The 10,882-nt window shown below is 45.8% G+C and overlaps 2 protein-coding genes across 2 annotated transcripts; both read left to right on the forward strand.

Annotated features, from left to right (window-relative positions):
* Positions 1-213: 213 nt before the first annotated feature.
* Positions 214-1,667, forward strand: LOC111065372 (glyoxalase domain-containing protein 4). The gene is made up of 4 exons (XM_022353502.2): positions 214-391; positions 639-688; positions 752-858; positions 942-1,667. Exons 1-4 carry the CDS (start codon positions 293-295, stop codon positions 1,547-1,549), a joined length of 864 nt encoding a protein of 287 aa, XP_022209194.1. The 5' UTR covers positions 214-292; the 3' UTR covers positions 1,550-1,667.
* Positions 1,668-1,853: 186 nt separating this feature from the next.
* On the forward strand, positions 1,854-4,308 carry LOC111065371. The gene is made up of 3 exons (XM_022353501.2): positions 1,854-3,143; positions 3,216-3,496; positions 3,570-4,308. The coding sequence occupies exons 1-3, from the start codon at positions 2,115-2,117 to the stop codon at positions 4,090-4,092; spliced, it is 1,833 nt and encodes a 610-aa protein (XP_022209193.1). The 5' UTR covers positions 1,854-2,114; the 3' UTR covers positions 4,093-4,308.
* Positions 4,309-10,882: the final 6,574 nt, after the last annotated feature.

Raw genomic sequence — 10,882 nt, forward strand, 5'->3', positions numbered from 1 at the left:
ATACCCAGTATCGATATTTTAGCAGCGTGGATGAAACAAGCAAATAAAATCAAAATTCTAACGTCGTGAAGGAATAGTGTCAGGAAAGTAGTTCCGCGAATAGTTATATTCTACAAGACTATCCCATTTACATATTTGTGATAGCCAAAATATTTATCACATGGCAAAGATATCTTCAAAGCGATACATGTATCGATAAATTTATTTATCGAAGTAAACACATTCCTACTGCTGTATAACAACAAACCGCTACCGAATAAATCATTGCTTAAATTCCAAATTACACTCAATAATGGCAGCCGCAGTGCCAGGACGTGCCTTGCACTATGTATTCAAGATCGGAGATCGAGCAAAGAACGCCCATTTCTTCCGCCAGATCCTGGGCATGAAGGTGGGTACACTTTCTATAATTTGATTTGAATTTACGAGTGGTGTTGTTCTGGTTGGAAGCTACCTTATCGCTGCGACATGCGATACGAGTGTGGGTTTTTTTTTTGTGTTTTATCTGAACAACGCAATTGGCAATTGGTGGCTGCTGACTGACTAATTAAAAGCCCAGATGCCAGATAGCCATAATGACTCTGTAATTTTGCAACAACCACTAACTAATGCTGTCTCTGTCTGTCTGGGTGAAACAGGTTTTGCGTCACGAGGAATTCAAAGAAGGTTGCGATGCCGAATGCAATGGGTAAGTCGCTGGCGTGAGGCAACTAGAATGAGAGCGAAAAACTAGTCTCCCAATCCATTGCAGACCCTATGACAATCGGTGGAGCAAGACCATGGTCGGCTACGGACCGGAGAGCTCCCATTTTGTCATCGAGCTGACATACAACTACGGCGTGACCAGCTACGAGATGGGTAAGGGGCCAGCAATCAGTAGCAATGCTTGTACCGTCATTGTGTTGCCAGCAATCTGTAATCGACAATCTCAACTCCCACAGGCAACGATTTCGGCGGCGTCACCATCCACTCCACCGAGATATTGTCGCGCGCAGCCCAGCACTCGTATCCCATCGAGAAGGCGGACGGAAATGGCAGTCTGCTCACCTCGCCCGACGGCTACAAGTTCTATGTGATCGAACAGGCAGCCAATTCCGATCCTGTGCAGTCGGTGGAGCTGCATGTGAGCGATCTGGCGACTTCGCGCCAGTACTGGCAGCAGCTGCTCCAGATGCAACCGGTGGCAGAGACCAAGCAGACCCTGTGGCTGAGCTATGGTGGCCTTCAGGCGGCGCTTCAGCTCACCCAGATCTCGGATCCCATTAATCGGGCCAAGGCCTACGGACGGATTGCCTTCGCCGTACCCTCGGCCACGCAACCTCCGCTGCACGAAGCAGTCAAAGCAGCCGGCGGCACTGTTCTGAAGCCGCTTATCACCCTGGATACGCCCGGCAAGGCCACCGTATCTGTGCTAATCCTGGCCGATCCCGATGGTCACGAGATCTGCTTTGTGGACGAGGAAGGTTTCAGTCAGCTCTCCCAGGTGGAGCCCGATGGTGAGCAGCGGCTGGACAAGTACATTGCCAAGGATCCCTTCCAGCCAAAGTGATTGATGCCTGCTCTCTCACATTTGCAGCATTTGTACATAAGATTTGATATTGTTTTTTTTTTATCTGAAAATCTGCTTATAATCGCGGATAAACATGTTGATATTTTCCATGCAAAAATTTGTTTGCGGTTATTGAGGTTTTCGTGCGGGGAGACCAACAATAAGTATAATTATTAGAAAAGAAAGAACAATGGTCAGAGATAAGTACAAATATAATAAGGATGAGGGACTGGTCTGGCAATGCTTTCCCCCAACGGAGCACAAATGCTGCCCAGCTAAAGGCAGCTGCTCAATGTCCGTCCACCTGCAAAGAGTGTTAAGAGGAGTGGAGTCAAGCATTACCAATCGACCATTCGGACTGTACCATGGACTGTACCACAACCAACGATTTCCATTGCTGCCGATCAACTCTTGCTGCGCCTGCACCGAATTTTCATTCGTTTCCTTTTAAGCTCTTGACGTTAAACAAAATCATTAATTTTTTGTTTTTTAACTTTTTAGGTTTTTTACACTTTGTTTTTTTATAGTTTTTTCTTAGTTAGTTTTTACTTTTGTGACCATTGTAATGCAAAATCCGAAGACCATTAAAATGGAAGCAGCCGTGGTGGCGCCCACGGGTAAGCTTTTGGCACAGCAGAATCCCTGGGAGTCGTTCGACTGGCCGGAGGAGCAGCGACGGAACATCCATCGGAGCTGGGGCAGTGTGTTTGCCAATGCCCGGATGGATACGGCGGCGCAGAAGTATTTTGATAAGTGCATCGACGACCATCATGGGGATGACTTCAGGACGCTGCAGCTGAGGAGCAAATTCAATCGGGCGGTGGCACGGGCGGAGGCGGCACTGCTGGACAGCTCGCGGGCGTGCCAGGCGCTGGGGCCGGGCGATGTGCACACCCAACTGGAGTTGGCCGATGCGCTGTACGACCTGAGTCGCTTCGAGTCGAACAAGTTGCTGCTGAGCGACAATGTGCGCCGTCATGTCGGCACCTCCATGGAGCCGTTCGAGAAGCGTCTGATGGTGGTTAACGAGAACTTTAAGGACAGCCTGGGCGACAGTCTGGCCAGTTTCTTCATGAGGAAATCGAGCAGCCTCAAATCGTTCTATGAGCAGAAGCGGCGCGAGCTGGAGCCAAGGGACAGGCGTCCGCACTGGAAGATCATCAGGGAACTGGAGCAGTGCGATGTCCAGAGCGTTCAGGAGGAGGAACGGGAAACACTCTCACCTCTGGAGCAGGCACGGCGTCGACGCAAAACCAAGATATTTTATCAGAATTACCTGAACCGCGCCTGGACGGACTTCCTCTTCCTCAAGACGCTACGCCAGAATCCCAATCTACTGCTCGACCAGTACTTTGGCTCATCGAAGGAGCGGGGAGAGTATCTGGACAACTCGTTCCAGCGCATCAAGACCTTTACACGGATGCTCCACGCCCGCAGTCCCATGTACAATAACATACCGCAGGGGCAGCACAATTTCAAGATGTCGCAACGCTTCCGCGAGGCGAGCCTGTTCCGCATCCAGTACCAGACGCGCCGGAACATGCACAGCATTCTGCGCACGATACGCGTTCTAAGGCGGCACGATGATCCGGGGGTAAGTGAGATCCCTCTCTTCGAGCCATCCCATCCCATCCACTCTGTTCCATTTCTCTGTCCTTTGTCACAGCGTCTGCGCAAATTCGTGGAGGACGTGATGGGCAACTATGTGAGCGTCAAAACGAGCCGCATAATGCCTTGGAAGACGGAATTCACCAACGAGGTGTACAACCACTTGGCCCTGAGCCTGTGCGAGGGCTATCGCCTGCCGCCCACACGTGTCACGCCATATAACAAGAATTCCATGTGCCTGATGCTGAATATACCGGCGATCAAGCCGCTCGAACGTGCCGTCTATGTGTTCGGAGATCGTTCATCGTACGGCTATCCAGTGCAGGAAAGGCAGAAGTCGTAAGTGTAGTGGGTGTAGTGGGGTGATGTGATTCAGATAATGAATTCTCTCTTTTTGTTTCGTTTTGGGTAGACAATCCATACAGCATCTGGAGCAGCGTCTGTTCTTTGCCAAACTGCCCATCGAGCGCACCTATCTGCTGCATGAGATGGCCGATCATCATGTGCAGCATAATCATTTTGTGCAGTGCCTGTCGTATGCCCAGCAGGCCATCGAGGAGGCCAAGCTCTGCAACAGCAAGATCTGGCAGTTCCTCAGCACGATGCTGATGGCCAAGTCGCATGCCGTTCTCCACAAGTATGAGCGCCAAACGGAGGTGCTTAATGCCGCCTATCAGCTGGCTGCGGATCTTAAGAATCCGCGTCTCTGCACCTTCATCGAGCTGTGTCGCATGCTCAACAAGGACTACATCACACTGCGCAAGATGTCGCAGCTGGTGGCCAGCAAACGTCTGCGCTCCAAGCAGGACAATCGATCGAGTCTCATCGGCTCGCCACAGATCTCGTCCACCAATACGTCGCTGCTCCAACACCGCACCGAGCAGGAAACGAAAGCCTGGGCGGACTACAACAAAAATGCGGACTGGCTCGGATGAACCAGGGGATCAAAGGCCAAGCACTGAACTACTGAACTGAGCTGTACTGTTCTGTGCCCGGCATTTGATCCCCTGGCATTGGAAGCCAGGCGTCTTAGAAGATTTCTATTGGGAAATTTCAGCCATAGCTGCCATGACAAAAAACAAAATTGTTTTAATTATAACACACACACAAAAAAAACATAAAATGTTACAAAATCTTATAAATATACTTCATTGTACTATATAGACAAAAATTGTTGTTGTTTTTGAAAGTTATAATCTCACGTATGTGCATAAGGATCTTATAGCTCTGCTTTTCCATCTCTGGGTACTGAACCCTCAAGAACCCTCCCACGAAGACTAAAACCTGCGACTAAACTTAAGTCGACTAGTGCAACGTTTGTTATCAAAAAATAAAACAAACTTGCAGGTAATTATAAATAAAATCATTTAAAAAAAATGTATTTAAATAACTTTTGAATTTACTTAGCAGGAGACAAAAATTATGTTGTAGATCACTTCCTCATACTTAGAGTTAGCAATAAAACCGAAAAATATTTGGCAACTTGGCGAACTTTCATAACTTGCAGTCGGCATCTGCAGCGCGGGATGGGTTACCCACAAAAATGTATGGGTTGAAAGGGGAATTCATACGAGCTTTCATAGGACTTTTTAAATATTATACTAATTATAGTTCCTAAACGCTGAAAATAATCAGTATACCGAATAAAACATAAATAATATTATATCATAGTTTATGATGATAATGGTAGTAAACTGAGAGTCGTACATATTTTCTATATCCTTCTTTATCTTTCAGGAAGATTCTAATTCTCAAAAATATACATAAAAACCGTAATTTAATGTTACATTGAAATACAATTTTAAAAATTGAAAACACATCGAAAACTGAACCAAATTTAAAAAATAGAAACGATACAAAACAAAACAAAAAAATTGTTTTTCACACTTTTAAATTATTTACGATGAGCGGGAAATGCAATTTCACTTGACTTCAATTCAGCCAATAGCCTGCCGCCCATAGTTGGGTTTTGGGCCCTGAACCCTGAGCCCCTGAGCCCCGAAACCCCCTCCTATTCACCGTCAGTCGCCTGACCTCGCCAAACTAAAAACTACGATTTGCATATTTTGTTGTGGAAATTTGTTGTTTTCGTTGTCAGCATTGAATGGTCGCATGTTTGCCCCGCGACTGGGGTTTTGTTACTGGTTCTGGGCGTAGAACTGGGTCTGTGTGGCTTAGCGGGGACTGGGAACTGGGCCTAAAAGAAAAATTACATTTTATTTTGTCGCGACAAAAAAATGTCAAAAAGAACTGAAGGGAAATTATAGAATTAATGGGACGAAGCTTCTAATACACTGAAGGCTACAAACGTGATGAAGAATTTATGGAAGATCAAAGTATGTGAGAAAATTGAAAGATTTAGGGACTATTTGGCTGCAACTTGAGAAGATTTGAAGTAGAAAGATATTCCCATGGTTGCACTATGAAAAAGCAAACTAAAAGCATTGCAGAACTATGTTAAAAAAAAAAAAAACTTGTGTGTCTTTGTAATATATTTATTTTTCAAAAATAACTTGCCCTTAATTCGAATTATTAAATATGCTTGGAAATAAATTCCTTGTTAATTTTTTTATTTTAAATTAAAGTCAAACCTTATTTAACTAAGATAAATGCAACATTTTAAATCAGGATAAATGTATGTATTTATGGAGAATAAATTGGAAATACCCTCAGTTAGTGTATGGAAAACATTCAAAATATGCAAAAGAGCAAATGCGTCAATAAATGCAACGACAACAAATGTTTTATTGTGTCAATGCTGGCCGCGAAGGGTAGACGAGGCAGGGCACGGGGGCAGCGTGTCCCAAGTGGCCAAAACAAATGCAGAGCCCCGAGTCTAGCTACATTGTGGCATAGGGCACACATACTATTTACTCGTGTCCGTGCCCGTGCCCGTACTCTTACTCCTATTTGCAGCTCATTATGCCAGTTGCCATTAAAAGTGAAAGAGAAACCTGCCTGCCCAAGGACCTATCATTCTCCCTTGGTCCCCCTGCTGCCTGTGTCGTCAAACACTGTGAGAAATTGTCAGAGGCAGAGGCAGCCCGTTCTGTCCCTGCCCCTGTCGCTGCCGCGCCATATCGTGCCGCCTCACCTTGCACTTCAATCAGACTTGGAGGCAATCAACAAGCTCCCTCCGCCTGTTCCGAGGTTTGAGGCTTGAGGCTCCGGTTCTTGCAAGCAATCGCAGAAGGAGCCGGCACCCGGCAGCACCCGACAGAGAACCTTATTTGCCAAATTGAGGTCAGCACAAGAAGGTCGCGATAACAGCGCAAATAATTGGTAACGGCAGGCAGCAGGCAGCAGTGGGGCTGGGCAGCACAGCAACCAAAAAGGAAACCAAATTGCATTGAACGTTAGGGTTCCATTTTGGTCTGGTGTTTGTTCTGGTTTCGGCTTTTGGTTTGGGTTTGGGCTTGGGTTGGGGGTTTGGGGCTTTGCTCTGGTTTTCTGGGCTGTTCTCGATGGCATTCTCGTTGGCTTGGGGCGGTGGGTCAACTGCAAGTCATTTCAAATTCAAACTAGCTTAAATACTTAGAGCCTTTGTTGGCTGTTCACATTCAGTTTGGACTGGCAGCTGACTGACTCAGGGGAGCGGCGCGGCGCGGCGCGGCGGTGGCGGTGGCTTAACTTGGCTGTGGAATGTGTGAAAAATTGTTTTGTGTGGGTTTGTGCTTATAATTTCAAGCTGGATTCATGCCTTACCTCTGCTACTTCTACTTGACTTTTCCTTTTCGTTTCTTTTTTTTTCTTTTTTTTTTTATTCGAATCCGCCCTCGTTTTGGTTCTGGCAGTTTTCTTTTACACACCCGCCCCACACACACACACACACACACACCACTGTTGGTGTTTCGAGTTGGAGTTGTTTTGTTGTTGTTGTTGTTGAAGTTTGACTGTTCTTCATGCTTGGAATTGGTTGTGGTGTGGGTGTGGGTGTGGTGTGGGTGTTTGTGTCATTTTTCGCGGTTTGTTAATGATTTTTTTTGTGCTTTTATTTTTTTTTCTTTTTTCTTTGTGGTTGTGCAAATTATCTTTTATATGTTGGTGTTGATGATGAGACTTTGGTAGTTGAATTGGAGTTGTTGTTGAAGTTTTAGTTGGCTTTCAAATTAGTTTATACTCGTAGTCTACTGGTGGGGCTCTCGAGGAAGTTATGTTGGATGGGTGCCGGCGTAGGATGGCTCTAGGTATGGGTTTGAAATCCATTTTAAAGCTTTAAAGATGCGACACCAATTGGAGAATGTCCCTAATTTAATGGCCAATATCTGATTAGATTTGTATGTAGTTTAAGTTCCAACTAAAATTTTCTTTTCTTTTTGCTCTTGCCACGCCACATGCCACGCCACGAGTCGACTTTGTGAACTTTTCTCGCTCTGTAACTCTCTGTTGTGGGTATTGGAGTTTTGTTGGTGTTGTTGTTGTTGTTGTTGCTGCTTGGTGGTATGTTTGGGTGTTTGCTGGTGTGATGGTGTTACTGCGCTGCTATTCGCAACTAATTTACGACTGCCCATCGTTGCGCCCGGGCGAAAGACTCTCCAAAGACTGCAGCAATTGTCGGCCAATCCCTGCAACACCCGCTGCACTGCCACCCCCAACCTCTCCCTGCCACACTCCATGCACCACAAAGTTAAATGAATGTGTCGGCCAGCAAAATATGCTACAAGTAAACCATGAAAATAAATGCCCAAAAAAATACGAAAAAAAAAAGAAGCGCACAAATTTAACTACAAAATATATACTATGTAGCCCCATGTATAGTGGCAGCAGGGAGTGGGCGTTGTGGGGGGCGTGGCCCGCACTAAGTGTCCCCAATAGGGCATGCAATGCATTAGGGCAACCGAAAAGCAAAGCGAAGCAAAGAAGAGAGGGAGAGGGGGAGAGAGAGAGAGAGACCAAACCTGACCAAAAAAGCGCCCATCCAGAGATGACGACGAATGCCGGTACGATGACCTCAAAATACACATTCAATGGAGGGGGAGTAGGTGAGGAGGGAGGGAGGCAGACCCCACCAAGGTGCCATTAGAGCCATTAGGATTTGGCAACTTGAGCCGATGACGAGGCCAATGATGATGATGATGATGATGCAGCAAAACTAATAAAATTAAATTATTATGTAAAATGCAAATAAAATAATATGCAAATCGAATTTCACCACTCCTCTGGCTGCACGCCCCCATATCCATTCCTTCCATTGAGTATGGATGGCATGTGGGTTGGTGGTACGTGGGTGGTGGGAGGGGGACCCCATGAGTAATCACAGACGCAAAGCCAAAAACAAGGCAAATAACACACATAAATAAATCAAAAATGGACTACGACAAATCTCGGTTGGCCAGCACAGAAGAAGCCGTAGACATAGCAGACGGTCGGACGGACGGACAGACAAATACGGACAGCGAAGAGCATTAAAATATGGCCAATAATAACGGCATATTTCGATGTGATAGATCCCATACCCACACCACCACACCCCACCCTATGGGCCTACCCCTAAAGAACTGCTGCAACCCCACGCCACGAAACAGTCCCCCCGCCTGCTTTGGCTTTGGCTTTCGCTTGATAGAAATGGGTAATACGAGACGAAATGATCAGGAGTTGGAGTTGAAAGTCAGGGGGAGTACGGGAACAGTTGGGCATAGTGAGAGAGAGAGAGAGAGAGCTAAGTGGGGGGAAGGATGAACTTGCGGGAAGTCGATTGGGGGATACCCAGTGGAAATTACAGGGACATATTTGACTTAATATTCAAGAAAAAATCAAAGAAATGCCACGAAAAAAATAAATGAAGAAAAAAACATTCCAATGTTTGTTATATATTTTTAAAATATATTAAATCTGCTTGCTATAAACTATGCAGAACTACGTATGACAATTATGGGTCTGTTGGGGCTAGCCGAGCGCAGGGCTACGCAGCACACATTTTTTACAGTAAAATTACATGTCAAATAAATTAATGCATTGATGTCTATGATTATTTCTGATTCCTTTATTAGCCTCACATGCCACCCCGCGCCACTTGCTACCCTCTAGAATACTCTTTCTCAATTTTTTTTCTGCTCAATTTTTTCTGTTTATTTTTATTTTTTTTTTTGGTTGTGGATGGGGGGCAAATAAAGGAAATCTGTGAAAGCCAAAGCCAAAAAATTCGACTCGTGCAAACACACACAGGGAGAGAGAGGGTGAGAGGGTGTGAGAGAGAGAGAGACACACACACACACACATAGAGTCAGAGACATTTTCGTAATCAACATAAAATCCAATCATCCGTCATGGACAGCAGCAGCAGCAGCAGCAAAGGGCTGGGCTGTCCACTGTATGTATGTATGTCCACCATACACCCTCCAACCCCTCTGTTCTGTTAGTTCTTGCCTTTAAAAATGCCAAAACCGAAAATTTTGATTTATGAGCTACAAGAAGATGGAGAAAGCAGCAGCAGACCAGCAGCAGCAGCAGCCAACTGAAAGCTAAGGAAAATCATAAGAAGTAAATGTTGAAGAAAGCGCAACCAAAAAAAAGCAAGAAGCTACTAAAGAAAGGCCATATTTTTGTTTGCCACGAAGTTTTTGATACACTTCCACTCTAGAGTATATTTTTCATCTGAGCAGACTTTTCTTGCCATGCCAGAGCCATATGCTATAAAGATTTAGTCTTATTGGTTGCTGTAAAGATATTTTTAGAGTGCCTGCCAAGCAGGCAGAGCTCATGGGTACGACTTGATTTGTATGCTGATCAGGAATATAAATATATAGATACGTGGGATGTACCTTCTCGAAAGGATAATCTTGCTCTGCAGCATTTGTTGGAAATTTTGTAATAAAAGAATTGTGATACCCTTTCATACCGCAAGGGTATGATAATTATGTGTGTAGGTATGTATGTATGTATGTTTGTATATTGGGGGGGGGGGGGAGGGTGCTCATTTATAACGCGCTTAAATCTAATACGCGGACAGTACGCGTACTTACTGCGTGAGAAAGAGAGATAGTGCGATGGGTAGTGACGAGAGAGAGAGATGGCTAGGGCTATGGAGGGCTATGGGTAGTGTTGGGTTACTTTTGGCCGAGTCGAGCCAAGTCGAGTCTCTGTCTCTGTCTCGTTGTCTTCCGCATCCGGCAAACGTGCGTAAAGCGACGCGTGTCCGCTTTATGATTAATATGCGCGACAAAACACAGCAAAATACACGATAAATGCAAAGGCGACAAGGGAATGGTGGGAAAGAAGGGCAGAAAAGGGAGGAAGAATGGAGGATGGAGGAGGACAAAATTCACCGTTTGACACGCAGCAGCCAAAACGAAGAAGAAGCAGAAGAGGAAATACAACTCCCAGACACAGCCACAGACAGCACACAGTTCCTTTGGCACACCCCCACAACCCACCCCCCCACCACCCCCCACACACACATACACTGACTGGATCTCGGATGACCAGTTGGCGGCAACGCCAATGATGGAGCTCGCCTCTCACTGGGCATATCTGGCATTGGCACTCCACTCTGTGGCGTGGAGTGGAATGCGTTCCGGCATCGGGTTTGGGCAGGCAGCAGGCGGAAGGCGGAAGGAAGCGCGGAGCAAGTGCCGACTGCGTGCCAGCAGTGAAAGTGAATTAAAAATTGTCATATATGTACAAGTGTCCTCGTCACCAGGATGCTGCTAATCGATGACTGCCATGGCATCATTCAATATTTAATAATTCAGTTAAACATTCATTAACTGTAGCAAAAGAGCGCTC

The sequence above is a fragment of the Drosophila obscura genome, unplaced genomic scaffold, assembly GCF_018151105.1.
Source record: "Drosophila obscura isolate BZ-5 IFL unplaced genomic scaffold, ASM1815110v1 contig_73, whole genome shotgun sequence".
Classification (NCBI taxonomy): Eukaryota; Metazoa; Arthropoda; class Insecta; order Diptera; family Drosophilidae; genus Drosophila; species Drosophila obscura.

What these genes read in the sequence shown, in the direction of transcription:
- LOC111065372 (XM_022353502.2), top strand. Translation starts at nt 293, where the DNA reads ATGGCAGCCGCAGTGCCAGGACGTGCCTTGCACTATGTATTCAAGATC. An exon ending in GCCAGATCCTGGGCATGAAG is followed by an intron (nt 392 to 638) that starts GTGGGTACACTT and finishes TGGGTGAAACAG; the next exon opens with GTTTTGCGTCACGAGGAATT. An exon ending in TGCGATGCCGAATGCAATGG is followed by an intron (nt 689 to 751) that starts GTAAGTCGCTGG and finishes AATCCATTGCAG; the next exon opens with ACCCTATGACAATCGGTGGA.
- LOC111065371 (XM_022353501.2), top strand. Translation starts at nt 2,115, where the DNA reads ATGCAAAATCCGAAGACCATTAAAATGGAAGCAGCCGTGGTGGCGCCC. An exon ending in GGCGGCACGATGATCCGGGG is followed by an intron (nt 3,144 to 3,215) that starts GTAAGTGAGATC and finishes CCTTTGTCACAG; the next exon opens with CGTCTGCGCAAATTCGTGGA. An exon ending in GTGCAGGAAAGGCAGAAGTC is followed by an intron (nt 3,497 to 3,569) that starts GTAAGTGTAGTG and finishes CGTTTTGGGTAG; the next exon opens with ACAATCCATACAGCATCTGG.